The 27,738-nt window shown below is 53.8% G+C and overlaps 12 protein-coding genes across 12 annotated transcripts; 10 read left to right on the top strand and 2 right to left on the bottom strand.

Moving 5' to 3' along the window:
- Positions 1-156: 156 nt before the first annotated feature.
- Positions 157-2,756, bottom strand: BDZ99DRAFT_233000 (uncharacterized protein). The gene is made up of 2 exons (XM_033713533.1): positions 1,565-2,756; positions 157-1,510 (listed from the first exon to the last, which is right to left on the bottom strand). Exons 1-2 carry the CDS (start codon positions 2,652-2,654, stop codon positions 306-308), a joined length of 2,295 nt encoding a protein of 764 aa, XP_033581159.1. The 5' UTR covers positions 2,655-2,756; the 3' UTR covers positions 157-305.
- A 964-nt stretch (positions 2,757-3,720) lies between these two features.
- Positions 3,721-5,628, top strand: BDZ99DRAFT_459903 (uncharacterized protein). Its single transcript, XM_033719262.1, has 2 exons — positions 3,721-4,725; positions 4,778-5,628. The coding sequence occupies exons 1-2, from the start codon at positions 4,168-4,170 to the stop codon at positions 5,372-5,374; spliced, it is 1,155 nt and encodes a 384-aa protein (XP_033581160.1). The 5' UTR covers positions 3,721-4,167; the 3' UTR covers positions 5,375-5,628.
- BDZ99DRAFT_380911 (uncharacterized protein) lies at positions 5,580-5,857 on the bottom strand (the record flags this gene model as incomplete). The annotated part of the gene is made up of 2 exons (XM_033715214.1): positions 5,580-5,758; positions 5,809-5,857. 2 exons carry the CDS (start codon positions 5,855-5,857, stop codon positions 5,580-5,582), a joined length of 228 nt encoding a protein of 75 aa, XP_033581161.1.
- A 197-nt stretch (positions 5,858-6,054) lies between these two features.
- On the top strand, positions 6,055-7,569 carry BDZ99DRAFT_459904 (uncharacterized protein). Its single transcript, XM_033719263.1, has 5 exons — positions 6,055-6,481; positions 6,549-6,557; positions 6,675-6,703; positions 6,753-6,894; positions 6,951-7,569. Exons 1-5 carry the CDS (start codon positions 6,479-6,481, stop codon positions 7,302-7,304), a joined length of 537 nt encoding a protein of 178 aa, XP_033581162.1. The 5' UTR covers positions 6,055-6,478; the 3' UTR covers positions 7,305-7,569.
- A 789-nt stretch (positions 7,570-8,358) lies between these two features.
- Positions 8,359-11,427, top strand: BDZ99DRAFT_436997 (uncharacterized protein; the record flags this gene model as incomplete). Its single annotated transcript, XM_033717562.1, has 2 exons — positions 8,359-10,239; positions 10,286-11,427. Exons 1-2 carry the CDS (start codon positions 8,496-8,498, stop codon positions 11,425-11,427), a joined length of 2,886 nt encoding a protein of 961 aa, XP_033581163.1. The 5' UTR covers positions 8,359-8,495.
- An 899-nt stretch (positions 11,428-12,326) lies between these two features.
- Positions 12,327-16,168, top strand: BDZ99DRAFT_410574 (glycine dehydrogenase). Its single transcript, XM_033716593.1, has 2 exons — positions 12,327-15,701; positions 15,755-16,168. The coding sequence occupies exons 1-2, from the start codon at positions 12,554-12,556 to the stop codon at positions 15,841-15,843; spliced, it is 3,237 nt and encodes a 1,078-aa protein (XP_033581164.1). The 5' UTR covers positions 12,327-12,553; the 3' UTR covers positions 15,844-16,168.
- A 651-nt stretch (positions 16,169-16,819) lies between these two features.
- BDZ99DRAFT_371606 (uncharacterized protein) lies at positions 16,820-17,231 on the top strand (the record flags this gene model as incomplete). Its single annotated transcript, XM_033714826.1, has 2 exons — positions 16,820-16,861; positions 16,926-17,231. Coding segments are annotated over 2 exons (348 nt in total), but the record flags the coding sequence as incomplete, so codon positions are not given.
- Positions 17,232-17,289: 58 nt separating this feature from the next.
- BDZ99DRAFT_233191 (uncharacterized protein) lies at positions 17,290-19,156 on the top strand. The gene has a single exon (XM_033713534.1). The coding sequence runs from the start codon at positions 17,406-17,408 to the stop codon at positions 18,708-18,710; it is 1,305 nt and encodes a 434-aa protein (XP_033581166.1). The 5' UTR covers positions 17,290-17,405; the 3' UTR covers positions 18,711-19,156.
- A 1,542-nt stretch (positions 19,157-20,698) lies between these two features.
- BDZ99DRAFT_380896 (uncharacterized protein) lies at positions 20,699-21,917 on the top strand (the record flags this gene model as incomplete). Its single annotated transcript, XM_033715211.1, has 2 exons — positions 20,699-21,198; positions 21,257-21,917. 2 exons carry the CDS (start codon positions 20,699-20,701, stop codon positions 21,915-21,917), a joined length of 1,161 nt encoding a protein of 386 aa, XP_033581167.1.
- Positions 21,918-22,807: 890 nt separating this feature from the next.
- On the top strand, positions 22,808-23,860 carry BDZ99DRAFT_233276 (uncharacterized protein). Its single transcript, XM_033713535.1, has 2 exons — positions 22,808-23,593; positions 23,647-23,860. Exon 1 carries the CDS (start codon positions 22,953-22,955, stop codon positions 23,583-23,585), a length of 633 nt encoding a protein of 210 aa, XP_033581168.1. The 5' UTR covers positions 22,808-22,952; the 3' UTR covers positions 23,586-23,593; positions 23,647-23,860.
- A 933-nt stretch (positions 23,861-24,793) lies between these two features.
- Positions 24,794-25,376, top strand: BDZ99DRAFT_516812 (uncharacterized protein; the record flags this gene model as incomplete). The annotated part of the gene is made up of 2 exons (XM_033725108.1): positions 24,794-25,259; positions 25,360-25,376. The coding sequence occupies 2 exons, from the start codon at positions 24,794-24,796 to the stop codon at positions 25,374-25,376; spliced, it is 483 nt and encodes a 160-aa protein (XP_033581169.1).
- A 402-nt stretch (positions 25,377-25,778) lies between these two features.
- On the top strand, positions 25,779-27,553 carry BDZ99DRAFT_437009 (uncharacterized protein). Its single transcript, XM_033717563.1, has 3 exons — positions 25,779-26,017; positions 26,095-26,407; positions 26,458-27,553. Exons 1-3 carry the CDS (start codon positions 25,936-25,938, stop codon positions 27,323-27,325), a joined length of 1,263 nt encoding a protein of 420 aa, XP_033581170.1. The 5' UTR covers positions 25,779-25,935; the 3' UTR covers positions 27,326-27,553.
- Positions 27,554-27,738: the final 185 nt, after the last annotated feature.

Genomic DNA, 27,738 nt, shown 5'->3' on the forward strand with positions numbered 1-27,738 from the left:
GCCCCAAGCCCAGTCTCTGGACTTTTGTTCGCCCCTGACTTTCCCATCAAAGCGTAGAGCAAAAGCAGCACGAATACCCATCGGTCAAGCCGACTGTCAAGAGCAGAGAATGACTAGCTGAAACACACACCAGAAAACTAGACGCCTGTAGCATACATAACTGAACTCCTGCGCCCAACCACCACTTTGCATATTTCCAAACAGAAAGCAAACATCCCCACTGTGAAGTCATGACCAGAATTCGTAGATCTTCAGCAACGAAGGTCGAACGCTTGGTAGGAAATCTCTAAGGTAAGAGGTTTAGCTCAACGACGGTCCCTGTCTCGATCACGCTGTGGCCCGAAATCGGCTTCGACAACCTTCTTTTCTTTTCGTCCTTTCACTACGAATTGAGCTAATAGAGCGAGATGATCACTGGGGAAATGGTAATTGGGGAACCCGGGTACTCGTTCGAGATATTCCGGGTCTACGTTGCCAAGTAGACCGGCCACTTGGATGGCGGTTGTCGAATACCAAATGTAATCAATTACTCCGGTGAAGTTTGGCGTGTAGTTCGTGAAGCTCAATTCTCCGACTGACGAGTAGCTCGATTTGAGGCTGAAAGGATGTGACATGCCGTCTTGGGTGATATTGCCGTATTTCCGGCTTCCCAGATCTTTGTGCGAGCTTGGTAGAGATCCTTGAGAGAGAAGTGTGTGGACTCCTGACCCTGGAAGCGAGTTGAAATCGCCGCACATAATCAATGGTATTTGAGAGCCGCTGGAATATTCCATCGAAGGAGCAGGCTCTTGGGGAGTTTCTTCAGGATCATCTTCGCCGTCTCCGTTGGTGAACCGGTAGAGAACCTTGTCTGTGCAGGCTGGCCATTTCGCGTACTTTTCAGCAAGCTTCGTGATCTGCTCCATAAGAATAGCCACCTGTATGACTTTGACGTCCACGAAGATTTCGTTCCAGAAAATATGGGCATTGCTGACCATTAAGCGTGCTCCTGTTGCGCGATTTTCCAAGAAAATTATCACGGCGATGTCATCTCGAGGCATTACCCGGTTGAAGACATCATGCTCACCCTTCATGTCTGGCCGATTGATGGCGGTATTGGCGAAGTCCACGAGGTGCTTGTCCAGTAGGATGTACTTGCTGTTCTTGTAGAATGTCGCACATCCATCGACCAACTTTGCTTCCTTTTCTGCCATCGTCCTCGCTCTCGACTTGGGCCAGAAAACGCCCTTGTAGTCGTTATGCGCTAGTGATGGGCGGAAGTAATCGTTGTAAGATCCTAGATCGATTTCCTGGAGACAGACGATATCGGCATTCCGTTCTCGGAGTTCTGCAAGAATGACTTCTTTCCGGTGATCCCAGGACAGTGCTCCTGACGGCGTATACCCATATTGGGCCTGTGTAGCATATTTGTCACACAAGATATTGTAACTTAGCGCTGTGAACGTTTCTTGACCAGGCGCTAGCGTATCGTCAAGAACGATCCAGTCTCGTTCTCGTGGTGGCTCTGGCCCTGCTTGGTTGTGAGTATAAGATGACATATTGGTCATGAAAGGGTCTAAGCCACCTTGCGCGTTTTCTCGGAAAAATTTGATCAATTCAACAGTCCCGTGGTCAACAACAATAGATTTGATGTCTTCTGACAACGGATTGCCTTCGATTCCTAGCATTTCCAGTTGATACAGGGATCCCATTTCGAAAGGAAGTGTTTCTAGCTGATTATCGAATAGCAGAAGTTGCCTTAGATTGACCAGCATTCCGATTTCAGGAGGTATGCTGTGCAGCTCGTTCAGGGAAAGGTCCAGGTGGTTGAGACTTCGCAGCTTCCCAACGGTAGGAGACAGCGAGGACAGCTTGTTACAGTTCAGATAGAGCTTAGTCAGGAAATCGTACTGAAACAAGGGCGCGGCCAGCACTTTGAGATTCTGGCCCCCAAAGTCCAAGATTGTCCACGTTTGGTCTTGTCGAGCATCATCGGGACCGTGAATAAGGGCTCTGTTCCTCTCTTCTTTCTCTGACTCTTTGGTAACTCCGTTTGTCGATCCAGCCACCACATTCTTGTTCACACTTGGGTGGTTCCGGGCATGCGGGTGCGACTGCGTCATCTCCCGAGCCTGCTGAGCAAGCCGTAACTGCTCATACCAGTGATCGTTCGGGGGTTTTGCAGGCCCGCTATTTACACTGCCGGGTGTGCCGTTCTGCATGTGACCGGGAGTAAAATGCGGCGTTGCATTCGACAGCCCTCCGCTCGATATCGTATGCTGGTGGTTCGCGAAATTGGTCCCATGATTGGCCCCATTGTGTTCTTGGTGCTGTTGGTGTTGTTGAATACCATGGTGCTGATGGTTTTGCTGGTGTTGGAAGGGCTTGCCCAGGTTCATGTGCATTGCGTACCGCTGATGGGAGGCGCCATTCAGCATAGTATGATTTTGGTTGTGGTGCCCTTGGTTGAACATGCCGTAGTGAGCTGGAGACTGTGGCCCAGGAGATCGAGTAGGTGAGGGGGTGTCCGTGCTGAAAGGTAACCGTCCGTTGTGAGTGGGCGACCCGGTGCGGTTTGCGATCTGCCTCGAATGGTAGTTTGGCGCGTGTTGTTGTTGTTGGGAGTAGAAGGACTGGTTAGCACCCCGCTGGTATCCCGTGTACGCATCGGCCATCTAGAATCGATGCGCCGTGCGACTCACTAGTTCCTCCAGTCGGCCAAGCGGGTGGTGGTGTGGAGTTGGGGTCGGTGTTTAGATTGGAGATTGTGTGGGAGGTGGGGATCGAGGACGCAGTCTTCTTCGTTTTAACATCTGCAAGCGAGCAGGTGGCACGCATAAAGGATTGAGGCTACAGCCAGCCGCACGGCGGCGTGGTGAATGGGGCTTCTGCGGCTGCGGTGGTGCGGGATATGGGCGGTTCAACGATGGTGGCTGCAAAGAGCGTGGGAGAGCCGGTTGGCGGATAGCGGGCGACGCCAAGCTGGACTCGTGAATCTCGGGGTCACGTGGGTTATTGGTGTCTCGATAGCCTGCGGGTGTGCATTCACTGTAGTCAGCGCGGGCGATCGAGATGGAGTGGGAGTATGGCGATGGGGTATGCGACTGCTCGTCATAGAAGAACGTACGCACAATTGGAGACGCGGGAGAATTCGAAGCAGGCTTCCAACTCCAGTTCAATGGTTCCCGAGAGGCGATATGCTGCACCAAGAGGCGGTCCGCGAAGAATAGTCGGCTGGTAGGTGATGCTGGCTGGCTCCGACGAGAGGTTGAGGCTCTTCGCTGGACGGAAGCGCTGCTGCCAAGAGCGGATAGGTCACGTGATTTTTTCTATAGAGGGCATGCTATAGGAGGAGCCTGCCAGCTCCTCAACACCACCTGCATCCCAGGCCACGGCGGCAGGACATCTCGAGCATCTCTCCAGCCTCACTGACTCCCGTCGCTGCTGCTCGTCTTCTCTCGTCAGGTGCGGCCTCCCACAACCCCATGACGGCTTGGCAAGGCTTGAAGAGATGCACCGTCTCGCGCCGGCGAAGATCACTTGCCCCGGACCAGAATCCGGTCTCTCTGCGGTCCCCGACCTTTGTAGGGCTACTTGGAGCACCTCACACCTGAACATGTTGACGATGGCCGGCCGCATCCTGTGTGATGGGAAGAACACGTCTGGCATGGGCACCTCGGCTTTGGGCCCAAGCAGCGTTCTGGTCTCAGAATGCCTCCTCGCCAGAGGCCTGCTAGTAGCAGGATTTAATATAGCCGGAACTGGAGGCCACATTGCGTCTCATACCGACTGCTACAGCATCATTGCATTTTCCCCACAGCGCCCGCCGCGCTCCTCGCACAAAAGCATCTGCGCATCCTCTCCCTGGGCGAATCCCCGGCCACACGTGCTTATCTGACGCCTGCGCAAGGCACAATTGCAGATATACCATCGGCCGGGCGCTAGTACATATAGTGGGGCACGGGGGGATCATGGCGGAATGGATGATGGTCTTCACCTCCAGTTCGCACGAACCCGGTCGCCTTTTGCTAACCTGAAACCCAGTACCGCTATACCAACGCGCCAACGATAAGGCCGAGGACCACGTCTGCCGACGCAAAGCAATGGGATTTCACCACGACTGACGTGCTGGGGCGGACTTTCTCGGGCGGAACCTCTAGCTCTAATGCTTCTGCACCAGGACACTCAATGGATGCAACACGAGGCTCCATCTCGAGCTCGTCAACTCAGAGTACAAAAGACGAAAGCGCCTCGAGTCCGTTCATTCTACGCCATGGCCGCCGATACCTCCGCGATCTCCCTTACCCACTCCCTTGCGACCTCCCGGAGCTGCAGCGACAAAACCTCCAAACCCTCCTTGCGACTTCAGTGCTTGGCCAGGCGCTGGGCTCCCCACCAAACTTCCTCACACGGCCGCCGACAAGGGTGCTAGAGGTGGCATGTGGGAGCGGATACTGGTCATCGCTGTGCCACGAGCAATTGGAGACAGCTGGTCATAGGGTGACGTTCACAGGATTGGACATTGTCCATTTGGCTGGTAGTCTGGAAAAGCAAGGCGTCGACTGGAAATTTGTCCAGCATGACCTGCGCAAGGTGCCATTGCCGTTCGACGACGACGAGTTCGACATCGTTGTCGTCAAGGACTTGAGCTTTGTGGTGCCTGTGGGTGCTCCCTCCCAGCGGATACTGGATGAGGCTACACGAGTCTTAAGGTCGGGAGGTACTTTGGAGATGTGGGATACAGACGTGAGCAAGCACACTGTATTTGTTATTCGAACAAGGGACTGAACCTATTTAGCATTTAATACGCAGCATACTCCCACATCCACCACCGCCTCCCGGAGCGAATCCCGACGTCTACAAAAGGGCCGTAACCACCGGCACGTTCCTCATCTCTCCGGGAACTCCATTCGCAGATGCGCATAACAAGTTCCTCCAAGACTCGAACGGGTGGATTCAAGAGGCTCTTGATCGACGGAAGCTAGCACCCACCCCTTGTACTCTTATATCGCAAACACTGCTGCAGGAGGTGGAGACTCTTCGCGATGTTGGTTATAGACGAATTGCAATTCCACTGGGAGAGTTGCGCTGGGAACGCGAGGCCGCGGACCGGAATCCCACTAAGCGCCGGGAGAGCGAATCGGCGAAAGGAAAGCGAAGTGTCGCTGAGGGCGGAGCTTTGACGGAAGAGCAAGCCTCGATCAGGTACACCGCCCTTTTAGTAGTGATCCAGATGATCGAAAGCTTAGAGCCACTACTCCTGGAGGTCAGTGGCAAGAACCAGGAAGAATGGCAACGATGGTGGGGATGGATGATGGCAGATCTACTTGAGGGAAAGGGCGCATCGAACGGAGAGTGTTTGGAGATCGGAGTGTGGTGGGCTCATAAAATCTAGGGATTGTTTGGGCTTACTTGCCGCTTAGTTGCGCTTGTTTGCCTCTTCGATTGGAGTACGGATTTCCTTAGGTCTTTTCATATCTTTGGCGTAGGGTGCGGTATCGTTTCAGGTAATACCTGACTATGTAAATGCTTTTTCTAGCTCAATTAGACGGCGTCTGCACTTACAAGGCCTCGATTTCTGGCCGCTGAGGGTCAGCTCTCTACACGCAAGCCACCAAAGTATTGGAGGACTCACCCTTCTTCACGAACTCGGCTCGTTTGATGCCCTGTCGAATTTGCTCTTCATCCTGAAGGCCTGCTTGGCTCGCAAAGGCCTTGTGGAGTCGGGGCCTGAAGTAATCATAACCCAATGGATATTCCCGGCCCAAGTAAAGCAACTCTCAGAAACGTCAATACCTCTGCAAGTTCTGGCTTTACCGAGGACCATACCTTTGTATATCCGAATGACCTCGTGTCTCAGACACGCATTCGAGGCCATGGTTTCGGCTAGCCACAGTACGCAGCGTGGAACAGAACTGGGTACAACAGCCAGCAAAAGCGAGCGTGGTGATGATGTGCGTTGGAGGCGGATGATGCACTCATTCACCCGCAAGGTGGGGAGCAGCAAGCTTGGGCCGATCGCCCTGACGTCGAGCTTTCGGCTCATACAGCCGAGCTTCAATTGCTCCTCCACGAGCCCCCCATCGCGTAATCCCCACGACGCTGCTCGCCATTGTAGCGCAAACCTCTGTACTTCCCGGATTGCACTCGGTCGCCGAGACACTGGGCCACGATGCGTCTTCGAGTCTTCGCGCCGTGTCTCACCCGGACCCTCACTCGGCCAACGACCCAGTGCGTCTCGCATGGCCGATATGCGTGGACAGCGCAGATATCCAGCGAGGCGGCCACGACAGGGCTCAACCCGCGATGGCTCACAGAGGTGCAAAAGCGGATTGGGAAGTGTATAATGTTTGGGCTACGGCCGGAGCAGACATCGGAGGCGGGGTTGATACTACAAGAGCTGGCTACGGACTGGAGGGAGTTGGTTGCTGGGAGCGAAGGCTTCCTTACAGGCAAGGGCCGGACAGGCCTCCACCGACAGAAGGTGGTGTGGGGAGAAATGGTAGACACCCCTCGACACGCAGTTGTGGGAGTACAGCAGCTAATCCATGCTTTGCGGGTGGCTACAGGATAGTATGGTAAGATAGTCCTGAACCAAACGTTCTTTGTACATCACGCAACGGACAGCTAAAGTCGAGTCAAGGGTACGCAATCGAGGCATCGACCCCTCCTCGAAATGTATATTGACATGTGCAGGACACGTGAACAACGTTACGTATAATCGGTAAGACATTTTCATATTTGACCAATGAGGCATATTAATCGGGCTACAGATACGCAGAGTCGGCACGCATTCAATGGGCGCTCAATTTCGCCAACTCCATCGATCCAGATCGTAAGCACGAGTGGAGCCAACTATGGACAAACCGGGGCACCGGGCTCATCCTGCGTAGCATCCGAACGGACTATAAATTTGTAGGCGGCTGCGCTGTCTTAGTAAACTGCCCGGATTGCTGACGAGGTAAATGCAGCCCATGGAATGGCCAGATCATGTAACCGTCCTGCATAAACTGCGGTCCATGCCAACGCCGGATACCGACCACTTCATCCTCGACGTGGTAATTCTCTCGGAGCTGCATCGGCGGCCCGCAGCGAGATGCGTGGAGGACATTGTGGTGTACGACTACAAGAAGGGTAAGAAGGCAACGCTACAGACCTTCATGGTGGACAAGTTCCGCGAGACGTTCGAGTTGCAGGAGCAGGCGAAGGCGAAGTACGGCAGCCGGGTGCTCGACATGCTGCAGCGAGTCGAGTTGCTGGAGAAGAGCAGTTGGGATAGAGCAGATGCCAAGGAGGATCTAGGCAGCGCGCAGTCAACGCCATAACGTCTTACCTTATCGTCGACTTGCCCGCTTCTGCCCTGCGCGCCAGGGATGCAAACTGAGTTGATCGACATGCATTCCCGTTGCGCGCGTGACCGATTCGCTGTTTCAAGCTCGCGTGAGGCCGTTGTGATTGGCCTCTCCGCCGAAAAGACCCATGGGAAGGGGTGGAGACGCAGAAAAGCTCCGGAATCCTTTTGTAACAAGCGACGCAGAAGTCCTCTCACTCGACCACGGGCCTCTCGTTGCGGCCGGAGATTGCCAGGAGGACTCAATGCCGCTGGAGCTGAACAGCAGTCATTGTGTCATCATTTTCTCACCTTTTGACAGCACCGTGACCGCGATACCGCCGCAGTACAGCAGCAGGAATGAGGCTGGCGGGCGGAGGGTTCCGCGGCGGCGGCCGCTGAGGTGAGTCAAGAAGCAGCGCGCCCACTTCGATTCGCCAGCTCCAAGACGGGCATGATGCGGTGTGCGGTGCGCGGTGCTGCTCGAATAGGGCCTGCCACGACCTCATTTGCTGCCGATCGCATCCGCAGCCAGCAGAGTTCTCTGCTCACTACCCAGGCCATCCCAGGCGCCCGCAAATGAAACGGGAGGGCTCCGGCGGGGTGGGGGCAAGCACCATGCGCTGTGGTGCTGGAGGAGAAGAGGCCGCACGTATGGCATCCTCCTGGGCATCGCACCAGCGGGCAGCAGCCCAGCTGTGCAAGAAGAGGCATGAAACGTCGGCGGGCGGGCTGCTTTCGGTCGGCGGCATCCCGCTCACGGCTAAGGCGTCCGATCTGCGCGGTGCCGCAACGATGCGAGACGGATGGGCCTGATGCTTGCCTCGCCACGCTTGTGCTGTGGCCGGCAGAGTCTGGAGAAGAGCGCGCACAACTGTCCGTAAGCCAGGCGAGACTGCGCTGCAAGGGCCTGCCGATTGGGCGTTGGAGCTGGCCAAACCCGCCGTGGTAGTCCCAGATTTGCTCTCCAGCTCCACCTGCCGAGCCGAATCTTGTCGCTTGTGCGTGCGCCATCGTCAACCACGATCGCTTCAGCGCAGACCCTTCCCCCTTCACCTCTCCCCCCACGGCGTTCACAGCCCGCCGCATGTCCAGAGTGTTACCGACACCGAGTCCTTGAGCATCCTGTTCCCTGGCTCGTCTCGCTGCGTCCTGTCGAGCCAGCCCTGGGACTGTCAGCCTGCTGATGCCACCGAAGAAACGCAACGCTCAGCACGACAGAAAGCATGAGAATGGTCTGGCCGCCCCTGGAAAGCGCATACAGAAGCAAAAGTCCAATCCCCAGCTCAACGGACACGCCAATGGAAGCCCCCAGCCGCCCACGCCCCCGCTGCCGCCAGATGTGACCCAGCATATGACGTTGCCGGCCACGTCCAACGGTGATGCCTATGGACCATCGCCAGACAACACCATGGCCCAGCAGCCGCCCACGCGACCTGACGGACGGGTGCGCGCCGTGTCCGACCTGTCCCTTGATGGCCTCGAGGCCGGCCGCTTCGACAACGCCAACGGCTCCGCCGACCACCCGCCGACCCCCCTTCGGATGGAGCCCAAGCACGCGGCTTCATATAATGTCAACATGCTCACCGTGGCCACCACCATTCTCTCGTCCTGTCCTCTGCGCGACGTTCTCGCTATCCTCATAATCCTGCTCCAGCTCCCCCCGACCGTCCTCACCATCGTCCACTTCCTCTTCGCGACCCTCACCTTCGTCCCTCCGCAAACAGGGACCTCTCTCTCCGCCCTCTCGGCGCTCCCTTCCCTCACCGACATATTCCAGGGCTCCGGCGGGACGCCCTCCCTGTTCACCATCATCTTCGCCGATGTTTTCATCCTCATACTATGGCTCTTGATGTGGGTCCCTGTACAGAATTTCTTTCTGGACCTCGCACAAGCTGTCATTGCCATATCGCTCGGAGGGGCTGCCGCTGGGAAAGGTGGCACGACGAACAGCATATTTTTGTGCATCGTCATCATTCTTTCCTCGCATCTCTTCCGATTCAGGCCTCTCCGGCAACACATTGTCCAATTCTTGTGGGCCGGGCTCTCCCGGGGAGGCCTTGATTTTCTACTGAGTCCGCCAAGTACACCAACATATTCAGATTCTTTCACCATGCCTCATGGGTGGCCTCGCAGTTTGCTTGGCATTCACATACTAACACAAGGCGTCGTTCGCCTCATTCGCCGCTCTCTCTCTCGGCGAGAGTCATCTCAATCAATGCCAACAGTCAAAAGGACAGATCCTGAGGCTGCGGTTCCTACCTTAACACCTCGTACCAATTCCAGTCTGCTGGAGTCTGGCCCCGACGTGGCCAGCAGCTCCAGTACCGACGGACGCCCACCTGGGCCTTCTCCCGCAGGCCGCGACTATAAAGAAAAGGCTACTAGCGGTAAAAAGAAAAGGAAGCAAGCGACCCATGTCCGGAGTCAGCAACCATTCTGGGCCGCTCTTGCGAGTACAAAAGTCACTGTTTTGAAAGAGATGGAGCAAAGCCAGGCGGCGAATGACGCGGGCGAAGCTAACGCAAAAGATACACATCACATTGGAAATGCTGTTTGGAGAGCGGAGGACGATCGGGTTTGGATCGCCAACGTCGGGCCTACCGATGTATATTTCCTGGTCAGCTTGTACCGGATGGGGGACTCGAATTGTTATACGGGAGAGGGAAATAGGAGGAATTCCGGGCCGGGTATTGACAAGACAAAGCCGTTCTATCTGCGTGTCAACGGAGCGGATTGGAGTTCCGCGCGAATTGAGAAAACCAATCCGGAGGGATATCTGGGAGAGGAGGGAACGGACATGTGGTCTGGAGAGATCTTTGGTTTGACTGCTTTGTCGAATTACTCTTGCGAATTCGTACGGACAGCCGACGAGGAGGTCTTTTATTCTGCGAGTCTTATTACCTCTGCCGCCCCCAGCGCAGAAACAGGTGAGCTCAGAGAGCCAAGCTTCCCCCTCTTCATACTTACAGTGAGCGTCAGCTTCCCTGGTCACTCCCACCCACCAAACCTTACGACCTTCCTCGCCTACTACGACCCTCAAGAACTCCATAGCCGCTGCGGACCAGAAACTTCAAGAACAACGGAATCGACTCAAGCGCAATCGCAAAGACCATAAGTCTGCAATCACCAATATCAAGAAAGAGGTGGAGACCCTGAGCAATCGCTTGTCTACCGCTGGTGGCAGTGACGACCGCCAACGTCAACGTGCTCTCCAGTTTAGCCAGAATATTCGCCAGGCCGATGACGCTGCTGCTGACTTCGCCCTCCAGATAGACTCTTTGGGTGAGATTCCCGAGGACGAATTGGAGGAGTCAGTGGCAATGAAGCGCGCTTGGCAGAAGGAGCGCAGCCATAGGAATGCCGTCACCAGTAATTTCGACCAAGCTAAAGCCGAGGCGGACCGTCAGCTCGCAAGCGTCCAGTCTGACATCAGCTCAACCATCCAGAAGCGGGAACGTCTTCAACTGAGACAGGCTAGACTCAACGAGCAGTACGAGCGTCTGGTTGCAAGCAACGCCGAGGGCCTCCATGCCAAAACCAAGAAGCAGCAGGATCGTTTAGCCGAACTCAACAATCGAGCGTCTCTCGAGAACCAGTACGCTAGCAACATCAATGGATACGAACGTCGTGCGTCGGAGAACCACCGCCACACGTCTCAAATCCATCACACGATCCATCACCTCGAGGCAATGCTCGCGCAGGCACAGATGTCGGTTCCCACAACCCCTGAAGGCGCGCTCCCTGGTACCAATGGCATGAACGGCGTTCCAATGACTTTCCCGGCGTTCCAGTTCCCGCTCGGCTCGCATCCCAACGGTACACCTGGCTCTATGCGAGGCGGTCGCGGCCGCTCATCCTCCATGCTCTCTAACATCAGCGGCTTTACCGACGGCTTTGAAGACCCGGCCTCGCCCTCTGTTGCTGTCCTCTCCAACCCTTTTGCGTTCGCGAACCATCTCAACGGTCGCAAAGACAGCAACGGCAGTGGGTCGGGGAGTGGCAGTAGCAGCCAGAGCTCTAGTCCGCGCGATCCGATGAGTCCGATGCCAAAGCGTCTCGCGAGTCCTGGCAGTGGAAGGAGTTCGACACCGCTCAGTCCGGTTGGTGGGAGGTAGACGATTCCGGTTCTGGAGGATCTAGGAAGTGGATTCGGCAGTAGTGTCAATGTGATGTGTTCTCTTTTTGTGCACTTGGTTTCCAAATGTGATGTGTGCTATGCGTGATGCTTTGATATGGTTACGAGTGATGCTGATGTTTTGGCCTTTATTTGAGGGCGCGAGTGGCATTGTATATACTTGAGCAAGTGGGTACATCATGGATCATACATGGATTGGAACTGTGGAATGCTCATATCTCGAGCATGTGGTTCTATCTATACTTAGGTCTTCTCTGAAGCTGTTCCACGGGTTATTAACCGTAGAGTCGCCCAGATTCTATGATATTCACAGTCCACGAAGGTAGGTATGTCCTCGGCATTATTAAACTGCGAGATGAGGAGACTTCAGAAACATTTTCTCCACTTCTCGGTCAGTGAAGGAGGGCTAGGGCACTTCCCCATTGTAATGAACTTCTTCAAATGGACCCCGGTTACGTACAAAATTGGCCTCAGGATGTTTTCGACGCGTGTGTGAGAATATAGTAGACAGTAGTGCTACAATGTTGTCACGGTTCTCCGAGCAGTATTGCAGGCTTCATGATTTCAAGTCTCTTGTTCAGGGTGATGTATTGTGAACTAGTTAAAAACTGCTTAGTTAGTAGTGTAGCAAAGCGAAGTAAAGGTACTAGGCCGTCGTAAAGCGGACTACGATTCATCAGCCACATGCGGGTCACGCAGGGGCAGCGATATCGGTGCGTTACGATCTCTTAGTCGCGGATTGGATTAAGTGTCCGTGCTATCAAGAAACCAAATCCTTGCAGCTCGATATGCCCGTCATTTTCCGAGCTTGAACCAAAATCATCACCTTTTGGCCGAAGCGGTGTGCTGACTCCGAAAATGCCTTGAACACGCGTCGGTGGCCTCTCTGAAGCTTCATCTTTTCATTACTGCCCCTCCCTTATTGATATCCACCTTGTCCGCGATCAACAAGCCACCGTACTCGGCTGTTGACACATCCTCCAGTGCGGCAAAGCCCCGCCTCAAAAAGTCCGACATCCTCTCCGCAGCTCTGGTCGAAGTGAAGAGCCCCAAAAAGCTGCCCTCTAGGGCTATATACTACTCAATTGAGCTTCGGGCTCATCAGGATGCAAGCAACATGGCTCAGGCCAGGCTTCTCTGCCAGCCGGCTGGCCGTTCGTGCTCGACAGTCTTCGTCTCGACCAAAGTCCGCCCTTCGAACTTGTGGCAAGAGTCAAACCGCCCAGACACTGAGGAACTTAAATGGTCCTGCAAGAAGAACATTCTACTCTAGTGCTACAGATGAGCCTCTTGACGGTAAAGCAGCCGCCACGTCCTCGAAGTCCGACCCTTTCGCCCCGCTGGATACATTTGCCCGCCGCCACATTGGGCCTACGGCTACCTCTGCCGACGAGATGCTGAAAACACTAGATCCCCCTGCCGCGACCCTCGATGAGTTTGTCAAGCAGGTCATTCCACCGGACGTCCTCTCCTCTCGAGACATCCAGATGTCGTGGCAACTGAACGATAAACAGCCCATGCGCCAGCAAAACGGCCCTTTTGCTGAAGAGCATATGCTTAAGGTCTTGAAAGGCATTGCATCGCAAAATAAGATCTTCCATAACTTCATTGGGTGTGGATATGCTGGCACGAAAACACCAGAGGTGATAAAGAGGAACGTCTTGGAAGGGCCGGGTTGGTATACGAGCTATACGCCATACCAGCCCGAAATCAGTCAGGGCAGGCTAGAGTCTCTACTAAACTTCCAGACAATGGTAACCGATCTGACTGCTCTCCCGATTGCAAACGCATCGGTGCTGGATGAATCGACTGCTGCAGCGGAGGCCATGACACTGTCCCTCAGCAGTCTTCCCGTTTCGAGACAGAAACTGCCCAACAAAACTTTCTTTGTATCCCATCTATGTCACCCTCAAACGATCGCAGTGCTAGCGTCCAGGGCCGAGGGCTTCGGAATCAAAATCGAAGTGGGAGATGTCCTTCGAAACGGGAGCGAACAGATTGAGAAACTTGGTGATGACCTTGTTGGAGTGCTCGTCCAATATCCGAATACCGATGGTGGTGTAGACGACTTTAGGGCCCTTTCGAACATTGTTCACAAGCAAGGAGCTACATTCAGCGTTGGGGCGGATCTTCTCGCCTTGACTGTGCTGACGCCGCCTGGCGAATTTGGTGCAGACGTGGTCTTTGGAAATGCTCAGCGGTTTGGCGTGCCTCTAGGTTACGGTGGACCTCACGCTGCGTTCTTCGCTTGCACAGAAAAATACAAGCGGAAAATACCCGGACGACTTATTGGACTCTCAAAGGATCGGCTCGGCGACAACGCCGCTAGACTTGCGTTGCAGACAAGAGAGCAGCACATTCGCAGAGAAAAAGCCACAAGCAACATCTGTACAGCTCAGGCGTTGCTTGCCAACATGAATGCCTTCTACGCTGTCTATCACGGCCCTCAGGGCTTGAAAGATATTGCCGAGAATGTCAACCGTATGGCGAGATCCCTTCAAAGCAGCCTCAAAGTCCTTGGTTTTCCTACTGGCCAGAGGGGAAAGCTTGATAACGCGCCGGTACTGTTCGACACGATTGTGATAGGTACTGGCGATAAAACGCGACCCATCATAGACATGGCGGCTAAGCCGCCATATTCGATCAACTTGCGAGAAGTCGACGCAGATCACATTGGAATCAGCGTCGACGAAACTACTCAAAAAAAGTTTGTCAAGCTGATTCTCGAAATATTCTGGACACATAGTGGCAGCACAGAACGGCAGGTCCTCGAAGACGCCAAGAACCAACTTGCACGTTCTTCAAAATTCGAACTGCCGCCTCGTTTCAAACGCACGTCACCATATCTTACCCATCCGGTGTTTAACTCGTACCATTCGGAGACCGAGCTTTTACGATATATTCACCATCTTCAGTCCAAGGACCTTTCTCTTACGCATTCCATGATCCCTCTGGGCTCCTGCACGATGAAGCTTAATGCAACCGCAGAAATGGTACCAATATCCTGGCCAGAATTCTCAAACATTCATCCCTTTGCTCCCACGTCCCAAACTAAGGGGTACCGAACCTTGATCAATATGTTGGAGAAGGACTTGGCTGAGATCACTGGATTTGATGCTGTATCCCTTCAGCCGAACTCTGGTGCCCAAGGAGAATTTACTGGCCTGCGAGTTATCCGCAAGTACCTGGATCAACAGCCGGGCAAGAAGCGGGATATCTGCCTGATTCCAGTATCCGCCCATGGAACCAACCCAGCCAGCGCCGCGATGGCGGGAATGCGCGTCGTACCAATCAAGTGCGATACTGGAACAGGTAATCTCGATATCGCGGATCTGAAAGCCAAATGCGAGAAGCATAGCGAGGAACTTGGGGCTATCATGATCACCTACCCAAGTACCTTCGGTGTATTTGAGCCGAAGGTCAAGGAGGCTTGCGAGCTCGTCCATCAGCATGGTGGGCAGGTTTACATGGATGGAGCCAACATGAACGCACAGATTGGGCTTTGTTCTCCTGGCGAGATCGGGGCCGACGTCTGCCATCTCAACCTTCACAAGACTTTCTGCATTCCTCACGGCGGTGGAGGACCTGGTGTTGGACCTATTGGCGTCAAGAACCATCTTGCACCCTTCTTACCGGGCCACCCTCTCATTAAGACTGGAGGTGATCAGGCTATTGCCCCCGTCAGCGGTGCTCCCTGGGGTAGCGCGAGCATCCTGCCAATCAGCTTTGCGTATATCAAGATGATGGGTGGTGTTGGCCTCACACATGCAACCAAGATCACTCTTCTGAACGCGAACTACATTCTCTCACGTCTAAAGCCATATTACCCCATCCTCTACACCAACGAAAACGGTCGTTGCGCTCACGAGTTCATCCTTGATGTCCGGAAGTTTAAGGACTCCGCGGGAGTTGAGGCTATTGATATCGCCAAGCGTCTTCAGGACTACGGCTTCCACGCTCCGACTATGTCGTGGCCTGTTGCCAACACACTCATGATTGAGCCGACAGAATCGGAGGGCAAGGATGAGCTGGATCGCTTCTGTGACGCGCTGATCTCTATCCGTAAGGAGATTGAAGCGATAGAGAAGGGCGAGCAGCCGAAAGAAGGCAACATGTTGAAGATGTCTCCGCATTCACAGAAGGATTTGATTGTTGGTGAATGGGACCGAAGCTACACTAGAGAAATGGCGGCGTACCCGTTGCCGTATCTTAAGGAGAAGAAGTTCTGGCCGTCAGTCACGAGATTAGACGATGGTAAGTCCCCCCAGTACTGATTTCAATCTCTACAAAGCTAACGTTTCCAACAGCGTACGGCGACACGAACCTATTCTGCACATGCGCGCCAGTAGAAGGGGCCGAAGACATCACAGGAGCGGCAGCGCCGACACCAACTTAATTGGATTATCACACAGTGCGTCTTTCAAGCACGATTAAACCTTCCAACGAAATATAGAGCATTTCGCTCGCCATCTGGAGAGCTTTTCAACTTGCTATCTGGGGGTCTTTTCAACTAGACTTGGGCGGGTCTGGCATTTTTCAACAACCAGCGAAGGAGTAAGGGAGTTGCATGGTGAGCCAATAGAGGCCTTTAACAGCCCCACGGCTCGATCCTTGTCGACATGTACGATGAGGCTATTGACATTGGTTACCGAGAGCTTTGGGATAGCCGAGAGTGATAGAGCGGTACAGGGCGGTTTCTGGAGACAGTGTGACAGGTTAGCAGGAGCGGTCTATAATCAGAATTCAACAAGGGTAGCTGTTGGCACTGTCACGTGTATTACCTGATTGTGTACATTCTCCCATGCCGTCCTTGAACACTAAGGTTGCACAAGAATACTGGGTACTCACGTGATCCCGGTGGCCCGACTGACCAGTACCTCTACATAGTAGCCGACATCTTCGTGCCTTCTTGTCTCTCATGACCCTACCCTTGTAAGAAGAATATGAAGAATGGACCAAAGCAGCCGCGCAGCCCTAACCTTCAGGATTCTTTACTACGCCCCAGTTTATTGTCAGGTTTTAATTGTCTAGGTGGTAGATCGCCGGACACGACCACAAAGACCTTGGATGATGTCACACGATACCGAATCACCAACCAGCCAGGCCAACAAGGGCAAAACATCTGCGCGGTGGCTTCCCCGGAGGTGCCGGATCAGTCGCGTTGACGTCAGGCTCTTTCCTGTCGGATGATTTATTAGATGGCTACTGCTGGAGCTTCACTTGCTTGCTTCAACACTTCGTCCTCTCTAACAGTTCTGCATTCATCCTACGACTATCCTGTCTCAATTACTTTACTTAAGTTAACCATATCATTCCCACCCCAATTCTACGATCACAAAATGTCTGCATCAGGCGCAGGACATTCTGGAGAAGGTGCTGGCAATGCCATCAAGAAAGGCGTTGGAATCGTCCACGTAAGCTACTCTCACTAGTGGTGAAGAGGTTAGTGATCTCAGTGCTAACTCGTCCATGATTTAGGGAGCTGGTGAAGCCATCCGAGGCAACATCAATGCCTTCGCAGACAGTGCCGTCGGCAGCAGAGAGGGCATGGCCAAAGACCAAAACATCGTCGATCGCGGCGTGCATGAGATGAACACCGGCCACTACCACGGAACCGGTGCCGGCGTGACTCCAGTTGACACAGATCGGGAACGACAGAACCGCGTCGCACAGGGCGAGTATGACAACTCTGGAGCCTACTCCGGAAACACTGCTCGCGGTCCTCATCAGAGTAGCATGGCAAACAAGGCCGACCCCACTGTCGATTCGAATCTTGGTATGAGGAGATAGATGGGCCCAGTCGTTGTGCAGATATAAATTATACCCTCTTTACATCTTCTCACTACCTCATTCTTGTTTCACAGTCCTCTCAGTCCATTTGCTCTTGATGTAGCAACCTGGCTGACCTCTCAAGACAACCCGGAAACGCCTCGTGTACGCAAATCAGTAACGTGGGCAATGCCGGTTACCCATGAATATATACTTCTAGATCAGGATACAGTTCAAACGGCTGCAAGTTGGCAGTCATACTTTCCCCACGCCCACAGCTTGATGACCTTACAGTCCTCTGCCGACACTATTAATCGCCTTCTCCCGAATACTCAAGCTAGCAGGTCCGAGATCCTTGTCGCACCATTAGCCAGAGCTCAGCCCCATCGCGAAGCACTCAGAAGAGAAGGTATCTCCTTCGAGCTCGATTCCCGCAGTTCTATGATGCAGCGTATAATCCAAAGCTCAACCATAACGCAGAGACCAGCTCTAAACGCCTTCGAACACTACCTCAATAAAACACTCCTAACAGCCGCCCAAAAGGAATCAATCCTCGTCAAACAGCGTGAGATTGCCACCAGCAACGACAATCCCTTAGGCACCTTCGAACGCTATATCATCAAACCGATCATTGGTCCACTGACATCATCCGCTCCAAAAGAGCTACCCTCCGAGACACAGCACGAGATCAGTACAACTCCCAGCCAAGCCCTTGACGACCCTTCAGACCCCTCAATCCAACCCCAACCCAACAAGTTTGAACAGCAAATCGCCCGCCTGATCTACAACTCCGTCCTCGCCAAAGTGGAGAGCTGGGAAGCCGAAACCGCCGCAGGCAAATCCCTCTCTGAGATCTGGGACGCAGAGAGGGCAGAGAGAGCCGAGAAAGCCGCCAGGAAGCGAGTGAAGAGATACTCGCGGCATTCGAACAAGATCATGGATAAGATGGACCCCAGGGTGCATCGGCTGCATTCTTCCTCCCCTTGCCCGAACGAGGACTGTACGGAAAGTCCACCGAGCATGCTATCTACTTTCAAGACCTTGTTCGGCACTATCAAGGAGTGGTCGAAAGTGCCAAGGATTAGATGGGGCTGCTACCTCATGTCGACGCTGGTGGTTCCGATCCCGATCCCAGGAGTACTGTTGGTGCTTGAGGCGGTGCAGTGGGGTGGGTGGCAGGTATGGGATGATGAGTTTTGGGATGCTATGGTGGAGCTGATGATGGGGCAGGTGGAGGAGGAGAGAGGGACCGTAGAGCAGACGTCGATGCTGTTGCCGCCCCTGGAAAGCCTCAAAGAGGAGGATGAGATCGATGAGGAGGAGCAGAAGACATCGATGGTATCGCCCCCTTCAGAGAGCCTCATAGTTGAAGGTGTGGATGAGGGTGTGGATGAGGTTGCGGAGGAGGCTGCGAAGGAGGTCGTGAAGGTGGGGGAGAGGGAGTTGGGAGAAGATGTAGAAGAGGAGGAAGTGCCGACTAAACTACCTTTGTAGGACAGGACGCAAAGGCGGAGGCGCAGTACACTGAACGACACCCTCCCTCGCCCTTGATTGGAGGGGGCCATCCCTGAGACTATCCAAGTTCTATAGACTCCCTAATACCTACCTCTTGATCTGCGAGATGGGAAGTCTTATACCTTACCTGCCTTTCAGCACTATCTAGAACTATCCCTGACAGCGTCATCCACTCCCTATACTCCCTATTTTTCGTCATTCCATTCGTGAGGTGTGAAATTTTACTTGCTATTCAGAGTTTTTGGGCTGCTTTGGAGAACTCCTAGTAGCAGCGATTCGAGTTCGGCGGTACGCACAGATGGCTGACTTGCTGTACGTATATTCTGCTAGAGGACTTCAAGCGGTGGTAGAAAGTGTACACAAGCGTAGAATCAGTGTGTTGTATCAGTATAGAAAATTTTAAAACAGAATTACAGATTCATGAACTACCAATTTTTGGTTCAAATAGGCCTAGCAGTGCACTACAGGTGACACTACCTACGTATCTGCACATGTTTGCTGTCAAGTATGGTAGCCTGATATGCAAAAGCGCCAAGTAGACTCGTCACTATCTCAGTCTCGAGACCCAATATTGCTCTGTGGTGTCAGAAGGACGCCCGGTGAGAGCCCGACCCACACCACCTCGTTCGAATAGAATCCCGACACACAGCCGCGATCTTTGCCGCATCCAGCCAAGCTCAGGGCCACGCTTCGTCCCGCAGCCCTTCACCGCTCAAGCCCGAGCGCTCTAGGGCCCAACGCGGACTGGGATTCGTGCCTCTTGATGCCTGTCGGCGCAGCCTGCTGCTCTTCACAAGTCACCACCACCACCACCACGCAACGCAACGCACACCGCACGTGAGCTGCCTACCAGCCCCGGGACGTGCTTTATGAACCACACCTCCGCCGCGCCGCGCATGGCTAGGGGCTCCGTCTACACTGAGCGCTCCGGACGAGACCGCCGACGAGACCGAGACCGCGACTCGGGTTACCGCGAAGCGGTCAGCTACTACACCGACGACGACGACGACGACGACGAGGCTGAGAGCCGAGAGAAAAGGCACCGCAGACCGCACCGGACAGACACCGCGGACGGCGAACGCAGGAGGCGGAGACGACACAGAGACGCCGAGGAGACGCGGCTGGCGGACGAGCTGGATATTCAGGATCTCAGGGCTGCTCGGGCGGAGTACTACTCCGTGCCCACGGTTGAGAGGCAGAAGAGTGCGAGGCGCATGGCGCAGGCTGTGGAGGTCGAGCGCGTGTCTTCGCGACGGGGCACGCCTGTGGTCCGACACGGGAGAAGCGTCAGAGATGGCACCACCACGTCCGGAAGTGGTACAAGGAGGCGGAGGAAGAGGGCTGAGGAAGAGGGGGATGATGAGGGCTATGTGTATAGCCGGGAAGTGAGGGAGAGGCCCAGGTCGCCAAAGGTTGAGCGAGTAGGGACCGTGAGGAGAGTTGGCACTGTGAGGGAGTCCGAGGGGAGGAGTAGGGGGACGCGGAGCATGGAGGCTGAAAGGCCGGTAAGGGTAGTGGAGCGGGTGGTGTCAATCAAGAGGGCTGACACGCCCAAAGTGAGCAGGTATGTGCATGTCTGGACTTTTTGCGCTCTCCGTACGGCATAAGCTAATGTCTTCCAGGAGCCTTTCTGCTCGAGAACCTCCAAAAGCGTATCGAACAAGGCCATCACTGCGTCGAGCCAATACCACCGCTCGTGCCTCCAAGCCTCCCACCACTACTCCCTCAGTTCGCCCCTCCAGAGCAGCTTCAATGTCTACGCGAGTGCCCGCTGCATCTCCATCCCGAGCCACACCGATCACATCACAAAACCGGAGAAGTACCGGGCTTCTTGCTACTCTTTTCAAACCTTCGCCCCCAAGAGCCTCACAAGTACTGGTACAGAAGCCAGAACTCAAGTGCGTACCAGTCACAAACCGAGACTGTCAGCCTTGCTAATGAATTCTAGGGTTGAATGTTTAGTCTGCATGACCGACGACCTACCCGCCCATAGGACTGCCAAACTGGGCTGTGGCCACCGAATGTGCCACTCCTGTCTCAAACGCCAGTTCGTCCTCTCTGTAAATGACCCTGCACACATGCCGCCGACGTGCTGCACTGCCGAGCACATTCCCCTCAAATACGTAGAGCGCCTCTTCGACGATAAATTCAAGAAATTGTGGAATAAGAAGTTCCAGGAATATACCACGAAGAATCGAATATACTGTCCCACGAGGGGATGTGGAGAATGGATTAAACCGTCGAAGGTACGGATGGATTTAACGGTTGGGCGAAAGTACGCGCAATGTGGACGGTGCAGGACGAGAGTCTGTGTGCTATGCAACGGGAAATTCCACATGAAGAAGGAATGTCCAAAAGACGAGGAGACAAAGCAACTCGTTGAGATGGCGCACCAAAAGGGATGGCAGCGGTGCTACAACTGCAAAACGATGGTTGAGCTGAAGGAGGGTTGTAATCACATGACCTGGTACGTCTTCGGTCTAATCCAAGATCTGGACTCGAGCAAACACTAACAACTTCCATAGCCGCTGTACAGCTCAATTCTGTATGCTCTGCGCCGCCCGCTGGAAAACATGCAACTGCCCCTGGTTCAACTACACCAACCTCGACGACGGCGACCGCCTCAACGAAATGCGCGTCCCATATGACCCTCAAAACCAAGTAGTCGTCGAAATCCCTACTGCGCGTCCTCGCGGCTTCACCAACTGGAGTACTCGTGATCGCCGCGCCCAGGAGCGCGCCGACGAGGCTCTCGCCCGGCACCTGCAGTCGCAGTTGCAGCTGAGTTCCACACCCACACCCTCAGACGGACGTGGTGCGACCGTTCAAGTGTACGGGGTTGGTAACGCCGGCTCTCACCATCTCAACGAGTCGTATGCCGTCCGCCCACTGCCATCCGCCGCCCCGAGGGCCGCGGTCTCGTCGCCACCTGCGCCGCCTCCCATATATCGGAGACGGCTCCCGGGGACTCGAGAACTGGGTTACGAGGAGCCCATCGCCATCCCGCGGCCACCACCAGAGCCGGAACCGGCGCCCCCCAATGCCGCTAGGATGGCTGGGCTCGCGAAAGATGGGAGTCGCCGTGGAGCAGCGCGCGTGAATGTCTGGCTGCAGCATGTGCAGTATGATCCCGCGGAGGTGGAAGGTAGGGGGTCTATCAGCGTGGGTGGTGGGGACGACTGGTAGGGCTTGAATCATCGCTTTTAATTGAGATCGATCTGTCATTGATCGAGTAAAAAGGGTAAGTAGCGTGCACTGGTTGCATATGGGATTTGGGATGGATTTTGCTTGGGTTTTAGGGGCTCTTTCTGGCATATGGCATATGGGATTTCGCGGTGAGCTTTCAGCGGATGCGATACCCTTTTTTCGGTTCTTGTTACGAGATGAGGGAGAGGGAGGATTGCGAGACTTGGAAATTGAGGAGGGAAAAGGTCTGATTTGTATATTTGTGCATTTGAGGTAATGAGATGAGGTTATTAATAGCCGTTGGGCAACTGCGAAAGGTGATGATGTGTGTATCGCTCTGGTTGTGGCGGTTTTAGGTATTCGATCTACCGTCCTTATCTTAAAGTCTGTTCAGAATGCTTACTTCACTATTTCAGTACAGTGCCGCAACATAAGTTTTTGGACTCTCTTTTGCAATTGGCCCCAACTTTAGTTCCAGATATCTGATGAGAAGTTGGGCCATCCGGAACGAGACGGTGTAAAAGTCACTCAAGGGTGTTTGGACCGCTCCGGTCTGCGACGCCTTGATCTTTACATGTTATCTGAATTCCTGATATTGCAACCAAGGTCCTCAGGCAGTGGCGAGCAGGCCTGCACAGGCTTTTGTTCAGGCGCTGTATCGATGTCGGGCCCCTTCCTGTCTAGCAGGCTTACTCAGCATCTTGCGTATATCTTTCCTCCTACTGCTCAATGGCTGGCTTCCTAACTTTCATCAATACAGCAGCTTTACACTCTTCCACCCGCTCTGTCTACACTCCCTTCCCACTCTCGCTCTTCACATGCTCTGCTCCCAATCGGCATGGAGTCTACAGCGGACCGCGTCTTCAAAATCGTAGAGATACGCGATTAGATCCTGGGAAACCTGACTTTCTACGACCTCTTCACCGCCCAACGAGTCCATCCGAACTGGCGCGACAGCATCAAAGGATTTTGTAGCCGTCCTCAAAACTCCAACGGCGTCCAGGAAGCCTTCTTTTCAAGACCGATACCAATGCAATGCCCGTATCGGGTTCTGTGGCTCATCCAGCTGGGGGTTTTGGGACATTTAGCTTTAGCGAACCCACCGAAGCAGAGGCAGCAACCTTTATCGACTGGGAGTTCAACAAGTGCTATCACAGTCATGATGAAGAAGTTCTTTGCCGCGGATGTTCTCCTCACGACGATGGTGTGCTTCACCCCACTTTCAGAATGGAGCATTTGAACCCCATACTTCGCGACAACTTGACAAAAGGTGTTTGCTGGCGTGCAATTGGGGATGCGATCGTTTTTTACGTTTCCGATGTTGCTCATCTGGAGCGGTTCGACCACTGGCACCACAAACACATAACTGGCTCGTGGTTGGACACTCTTGCGTTTCAGCCATCAGTTCGGGGGCTGATAATCGCTTGCCCTCGTCAACACGGCAGAACTTGGTATGGCCGTATAAAGTGGTTCCAGTGCGATACGGCGATCCGAATGAAACATTTCGTCAAACCGTTCAGGCAAGCAGAATGGGCCCTTCCCAAGGACAGAAGCTGCCATACCTTCTTGGAACCTGAACCACTTGCGGACATTATCAGAGACTGGCGGAGATCGAAATACGGTCAGTGGTGGCATTCCAGTAGGAAGTTCTGGGTGCCATTGGATTGATTGAACAGGTTAGTGGTGGCCTTACTGCTACCTAATTAGTGACTAACTAATTTGGACTTAGATAGTACTAGCCCATAAGTCTAGGCCCGTACTTGTTCTGCTGGAGTGCCACTTTCGGGAGCTGGACACCACTATCAGGGGTGACCCCATTGTTAGGAAGCCGTTCAGTCAAGAGGGCAACTCACGTCATGCTGCGCGAACATTGTTAGTTATCGCACCCAGAGTGTGGGAACCTCATGGGGGGGCATTCCTGGCAGTGGTAAACTTGTGTGTGTAGACTTATGGCAAGACGTTGCACCTTTCTGTCACTTTCCGTCTTGCTTATTGCTTCAACGACTTTCAACGATAGGAACAAAGAGGGAACTCATCTTGTAAGCGACTAGGATCCTTCACAGAGCACTCTGAACATATCGCATGGGGGCTTTCTTGGCAGCTACTTGATAGGACGGTTCAGGGACATATGGCATTGGGAAAGGAGTTGAGGTGCAAATGAACACTACAAAGGCAGAAAGGGTGCGGCCGAATGCAGATTCCGCACTAGCAAGGGGGGGAACATCAAAATCATCGATTCTACGATCTTTTGAAGCAGGTATTTTCCCCAACAAATAAAAAAAATCCCCTTTTTAGAGGCTGAACATTCCAGCCGTCGTGTCAGTATAACACTCCAAAGAAAAGTAGAATTTATTAGAAGCTGTGGGGCGTTGTGGTGTTGATGGGTCGATTTTGGTGGCATCCGGAATATGCATTCGGCCGCACCCTTTGTACTGTGGCTCACTGAACGATTGCCACTGTGCACAGCTGTCCTCTGCTTTCTCCTCTTTTCTTTGCTGGTTTGAAACGATGGCGAGTTTCTGTAATGCTCAGCTTTTTCACTTGACAGATTAGAAGATACTCATTGTTATTGGAGAGTGGCAAAGACTCAGAGTCTGATCAAAGCTGAACCCTGGTAGCATCAATACGAATGATTCGATACTTAAATATTCCATTCTACCCTTGTGCCAGGATCTCGTGAGTCAGAGTCTGAATATGCATATTTCAGGAGCCTTGGCATGTTTTATGTGATGACGTCACCATGGGATTCACGAGATGGACTTTACTCCGAATCTGGGGATGCTGGTCCTGTCATCTACACTAAATTATTGAAGCCTCACAGTCAATTTATTGCAGACTCTTCAACCCTATACACAGTCAATCCTCAACCCACCGCAATGTCAGCCTTCCGCCAACCAGTGCGCCTGGGTTCAAGCTTCCTCCGGCCCTTCCTCCGCAATTCCCCCCGAACCACCTTCCAGCCCTCCTACAATCGCTTCGCCTCCGGAGACTACGGCAGCGGCGAAGGCAGCCCCGTCGGCGAGAACCCACAAGACCAGGGTAAGAGCCAGCTCTCCAGAGACCTCGAGCACCCCGGTGCCAAAGCTCCCGATACTAGCTCCTCGAAAGGCCAAGAGTCGCAGCAGAGCAAGCCGTCATCATCGTCTCCCGGCACTAGAGACAAGAAGCAAGGGAAAGGACCGCAGCCCAAAATCCATAGCGAGAGCCCGCCAGATGCGGAGAGTGAGGATGTGAAGAAGCACAATGACGAGATGGCGAGGAGGCATGATAAGCCGAATGAGCAGATCAAGGAGGAGACGTCGGATGATGATAAGGTAGATCGTGGGTTCTGGTCTGGAGCTGGTATGTCTCTATTCCTCGTCTTCAAAAACCAGAGCTGCTTCTCTAGCCTCCTACTTGAAGCTCTCCCTCCGAATCTAGGATTCACGCTGACATGTTGCAGGTGGGAGAAGCCAGTAGAGTTGGATTATGGTCACAGCTTTGTATACACGCGATAGCTCTCGAGTTTTGCATGTTGTAATCGTAAGTTTCGGCGGGTGTCTTTTTTGGCATCAACTCAAATAGCGAATGCTCTACAGTGACAATTGCCATGGACGATTGAATTTGAACCTTTGTCCCACATGCAAATTGACAAGGCGTCATGGCCTTATGCTTAGCCTCGTCGTCTCTGCGTTCTAGAGGGCCCATTACTGCTGTGGTTTGTCCGGTGCAAGCAGAAAGCTTGAAAGAAAAAGTCGCGTAGAAGTGATGTCAGCGTCCGTGCGTACCCCGCAAATTGCGGGATGGGAGAACGAAATGCCATAAGAGAAGGAGCGGCCGCGCTGATTGGCACAGCGGCCTGCCATCCTTGCCCGATCGCCACTATTTCAACAAATACGTCACGCCCAGAAGCCCGACACTTCTGCGCACTCGTGTCCTCAAATACATCTGCTAGCCTCCAAGTCTTTCCCACTTCCACATCCTCGCTCTTCACGTCTCTACACAGTTGCATTTCCTCTCAACAAACACTCCTGCAGCAATGAGGTTCTCTTTCGCTTCCGCTGTAGTGGTGGCACTCGCCGCTGAAGGCGCCGTCGCCTCTACCTGGTTTGGCAAGACTGGTATGTGAACTCTCTGCCGGCATCATTGGCAAACCAAATCGATGAAGTTACCTATGAGCTCTGACTAACAGTTGCAGTCTACAACAAGTGGCATGAGACCGAGCTTGAGCGATGGCTATCAGACAACAACGTCCCGTACCCCACGCCTGCAGACCGGAAAGATCTGGAGAACCTGGTAAAATCCAACTGGAATGACAAGGTTGTCACGCCCTACAACAGCTGGGACACCAAGCAGCTACAAAACTATCTCTCCACTAAGGGCTACGAGGCCAAGAAGGGCACCGAGAAGAACAAGGATGGACTGGTTGCTCAAGTGAAGAGCTACTGGTCTGACACTGAGGAGTCTGTGAACAACGCTTACTCCAATGTTCGTGACTGGATCTTCGACAGGTACGTTTACTTCAGTTTTTTTCTCACAGCCAACAACTGACCCTCTCCAGCTGGACCGACTCGCAGCTGAAGGCCTACGCCGACAAGCATGGCATTCCCGTCCCTCAGCCCCGGACGCGTGATTCACTCCTCAAGACTGTCCGCGAGAACTACCAATCCGCAGCCAACAAAGTCGGCGAAACCGCTGCCTACCCCGGCAACTGGCTCTATGAGACCTGGACCGAATCCGAACTCAAGGCTTTCCTCGACGAGCGCGGCATCCCTGTTCCTCAGCCTACCACACGCGATAGCCTGATTGCCTCCGTCCGCCGCAACTCTTACCTTGCCTCCAAGGACGCCTCTGCGAAAGCTAGCGTTGCTTCTGCTTCCATCGCCTCTGCTAAAGCCAGCCTGAGCGACGCCGTCTTCGATGCCTGGTCAGACTCCCAGATCAAGGAATGGGCCGACAAGAACGGCATCAAGGTCCCACAAGGCAGCAAGCGCAACGAGCTCATCGCTCTCGCCCGCAAGCACCGTGCCGCGTTCCTCGGTGACAACGTTGCGTCCTCCGCTAGCTCCGCCTACGGTGCTGCTACTTCCCAAGCTGGCAACTACGGTGCTCAAGCCACCGACGGCGCCGTCAGCTACTTCGACTGGATCCGGGCTCAACTCGGTCTCCTCGGCGCTGATGCTTCGGCTTCCTACGTCAGTGCTACCAACGCTGCGTCAAGTGCTGCTTCCACTGCCTCCGTTTCTGCGAGCAAGAGTGCCTCCAGTGCCTCCAGCGTGGCTAGCAAGAGTACTAAGAGCGCTGCTTCTTCCGGCTCCAAGGGCGCCAAGAAGGCCAGCGATGCTGCGACCGAGAGCGCCACACAGGGCAAGAACCGAGTTGGTGAGGCTGCTCAGAAGGCGACCGACTATATCAAGGAGGAGTTGTAAAGGGGTGCATTAAGCAAACCCAAGCACATCTTATGATGGACTTCTCGGATATCTCGCTGGGGTACTATTCCTCCCTGAGGTGATGAGATTATGATTCACGACGACGGCGTCGGCAATGAAAGGAACTCAAAAAGGTTACTGATTGAGAGGCAACGGGAGGGTGTGTACTATTAGGTTTCAAATCGGAACTATTCCCCCTTATGCTTTGGCCTCATGCTTTTGGTGGTGAACTGGAAGGGGGATGGGTAGATAGTCTTTTGTTAGTGCAATCAAAACTGATTGTTATGAATCTTGGCCACGACTGCGGAATGTAGTGACACTCACATCTCGCTACATGTCGAGCAATTATCACTGCCGGTCTAATATCCATTTGGGAGTGCATCATTTCTCATGCTGCGTTCTGATGAAGCGCT

The sequence above is a fragment of the Mytilinidion resinicola genome, assembly GCF_010093595.1.
Source record: "Mytilinidion resinicola strain CBS 304.34 unplaced genomic scaffold BDZ99scaffold_4, whole genome shotgun sequence".
Lineage (NCBI taxonomy): Eukaryota > Fungi > Ascomycota > Dothideomycetes > Mytilinidiales > Mytilinidiaceae > Mytilinidion > Mytilinidion resinicola.

Excerpts from the sequence above, each read along its gene's own strand:
- BDZ99DRAFT_437009 (XM_033717563.1), top strand. The coding sequence starts at position 25,936 with ATGAGGTTCTCTTTCGCTTCCGCTGTAGTGGTGGCACTCGCCGCTGAA. Across the intron at positions 26,018-26,094 it reads TACCTGGTTTGGCAAGACTG|TCTACAACAAGTGGCATGAG; the intron begins GTATGTGAACTC and ends TAACAGTTGCAG. Across the intron at positions 26,408-26,457 it reads CGTGACTGGATCTTCGACAG|CTGGACCGACTCGCAGCTGA; the intron begins GTACGTTTACTT and ends GACCCTCTCCAG.
- BDZ99DRAFT_410574 (XM_033716593.1), top strand. The coding sequence starts at position 12,554 with ATGCAAGCAACATGGCTCAGGCCAGGCTTCTCTGCCAGCCGGCTGGCC. Across the intron at positions 15,702-15,754 it reads AGTCACGAGATTAGACGATG|CGTACGGCGACACGAACCTA; the intron begins GTAAGTCCCCCC and ends CGTTTCCAACAG.
- BDZ99DRAFT_233191 (XM_033713534.1), top strand. The coding sequence starts at position 17,406 with ATGCCGGTTACCCATGAATATATACTTCTAGATCAGGATACAGTTCAA.
- BDZ99DRAFT_233000 (XM_033713533.1), bottom strand. The coding sequence starts at position 2,654 with ATGGCCGATGCGTACACGGGATACCAGCGGGGTGCTAACCAGTCCTTC. Across the intron at positions 1,511-1,564 it reads TTTCCGAGAAAACGCGCAAG|GGCCAGAGCCACCACGAGAA; the intron begins GTGGCTTAGACC and ends ACAACCAAGCAG.
- BDZ99DRAFT_459903 (XM_033719262.1), top strand. The coding sequence starts at position 4,168 with ATGGATGCAACACGAGGCTCCATCTCGAGCTCGTCAACTCAGAGTACA. Across the intron at positions 4,726-4,777 it reads TGGAGATGTGGGATACAGAC|CATTTAATACGCAGCATACT; the intron begins GTGAGCAAGCAC and ends GAACCTATTTAG.
- BDZ99DRAFT_233276 (XM_033713535.1), top strand. The coding sequence starts at position 22,953 with ATGCCCGTATCGGGTTCTGTGGCTCATCCAGCTGGGGGTTTTGGGACA.
- BDZ99DRAFT_459904 (XM_033719263.1), top strand. Across the intron at positions 6,704-6,752 it reads AACAACGTTACGTATAATCG|ATACGCAGAGTCGGCACGCA; the intron begins GTAAGACATTTT and ends ATCGGGCTACAG. Across the intron at positions 6,895-6,950 it reads TCCGAACGGACTATAAATTT|CCCATGGAATGGCCAGATCA; the intron begins GTAGGCGGCTGC and ends AGGTAAATGCAG.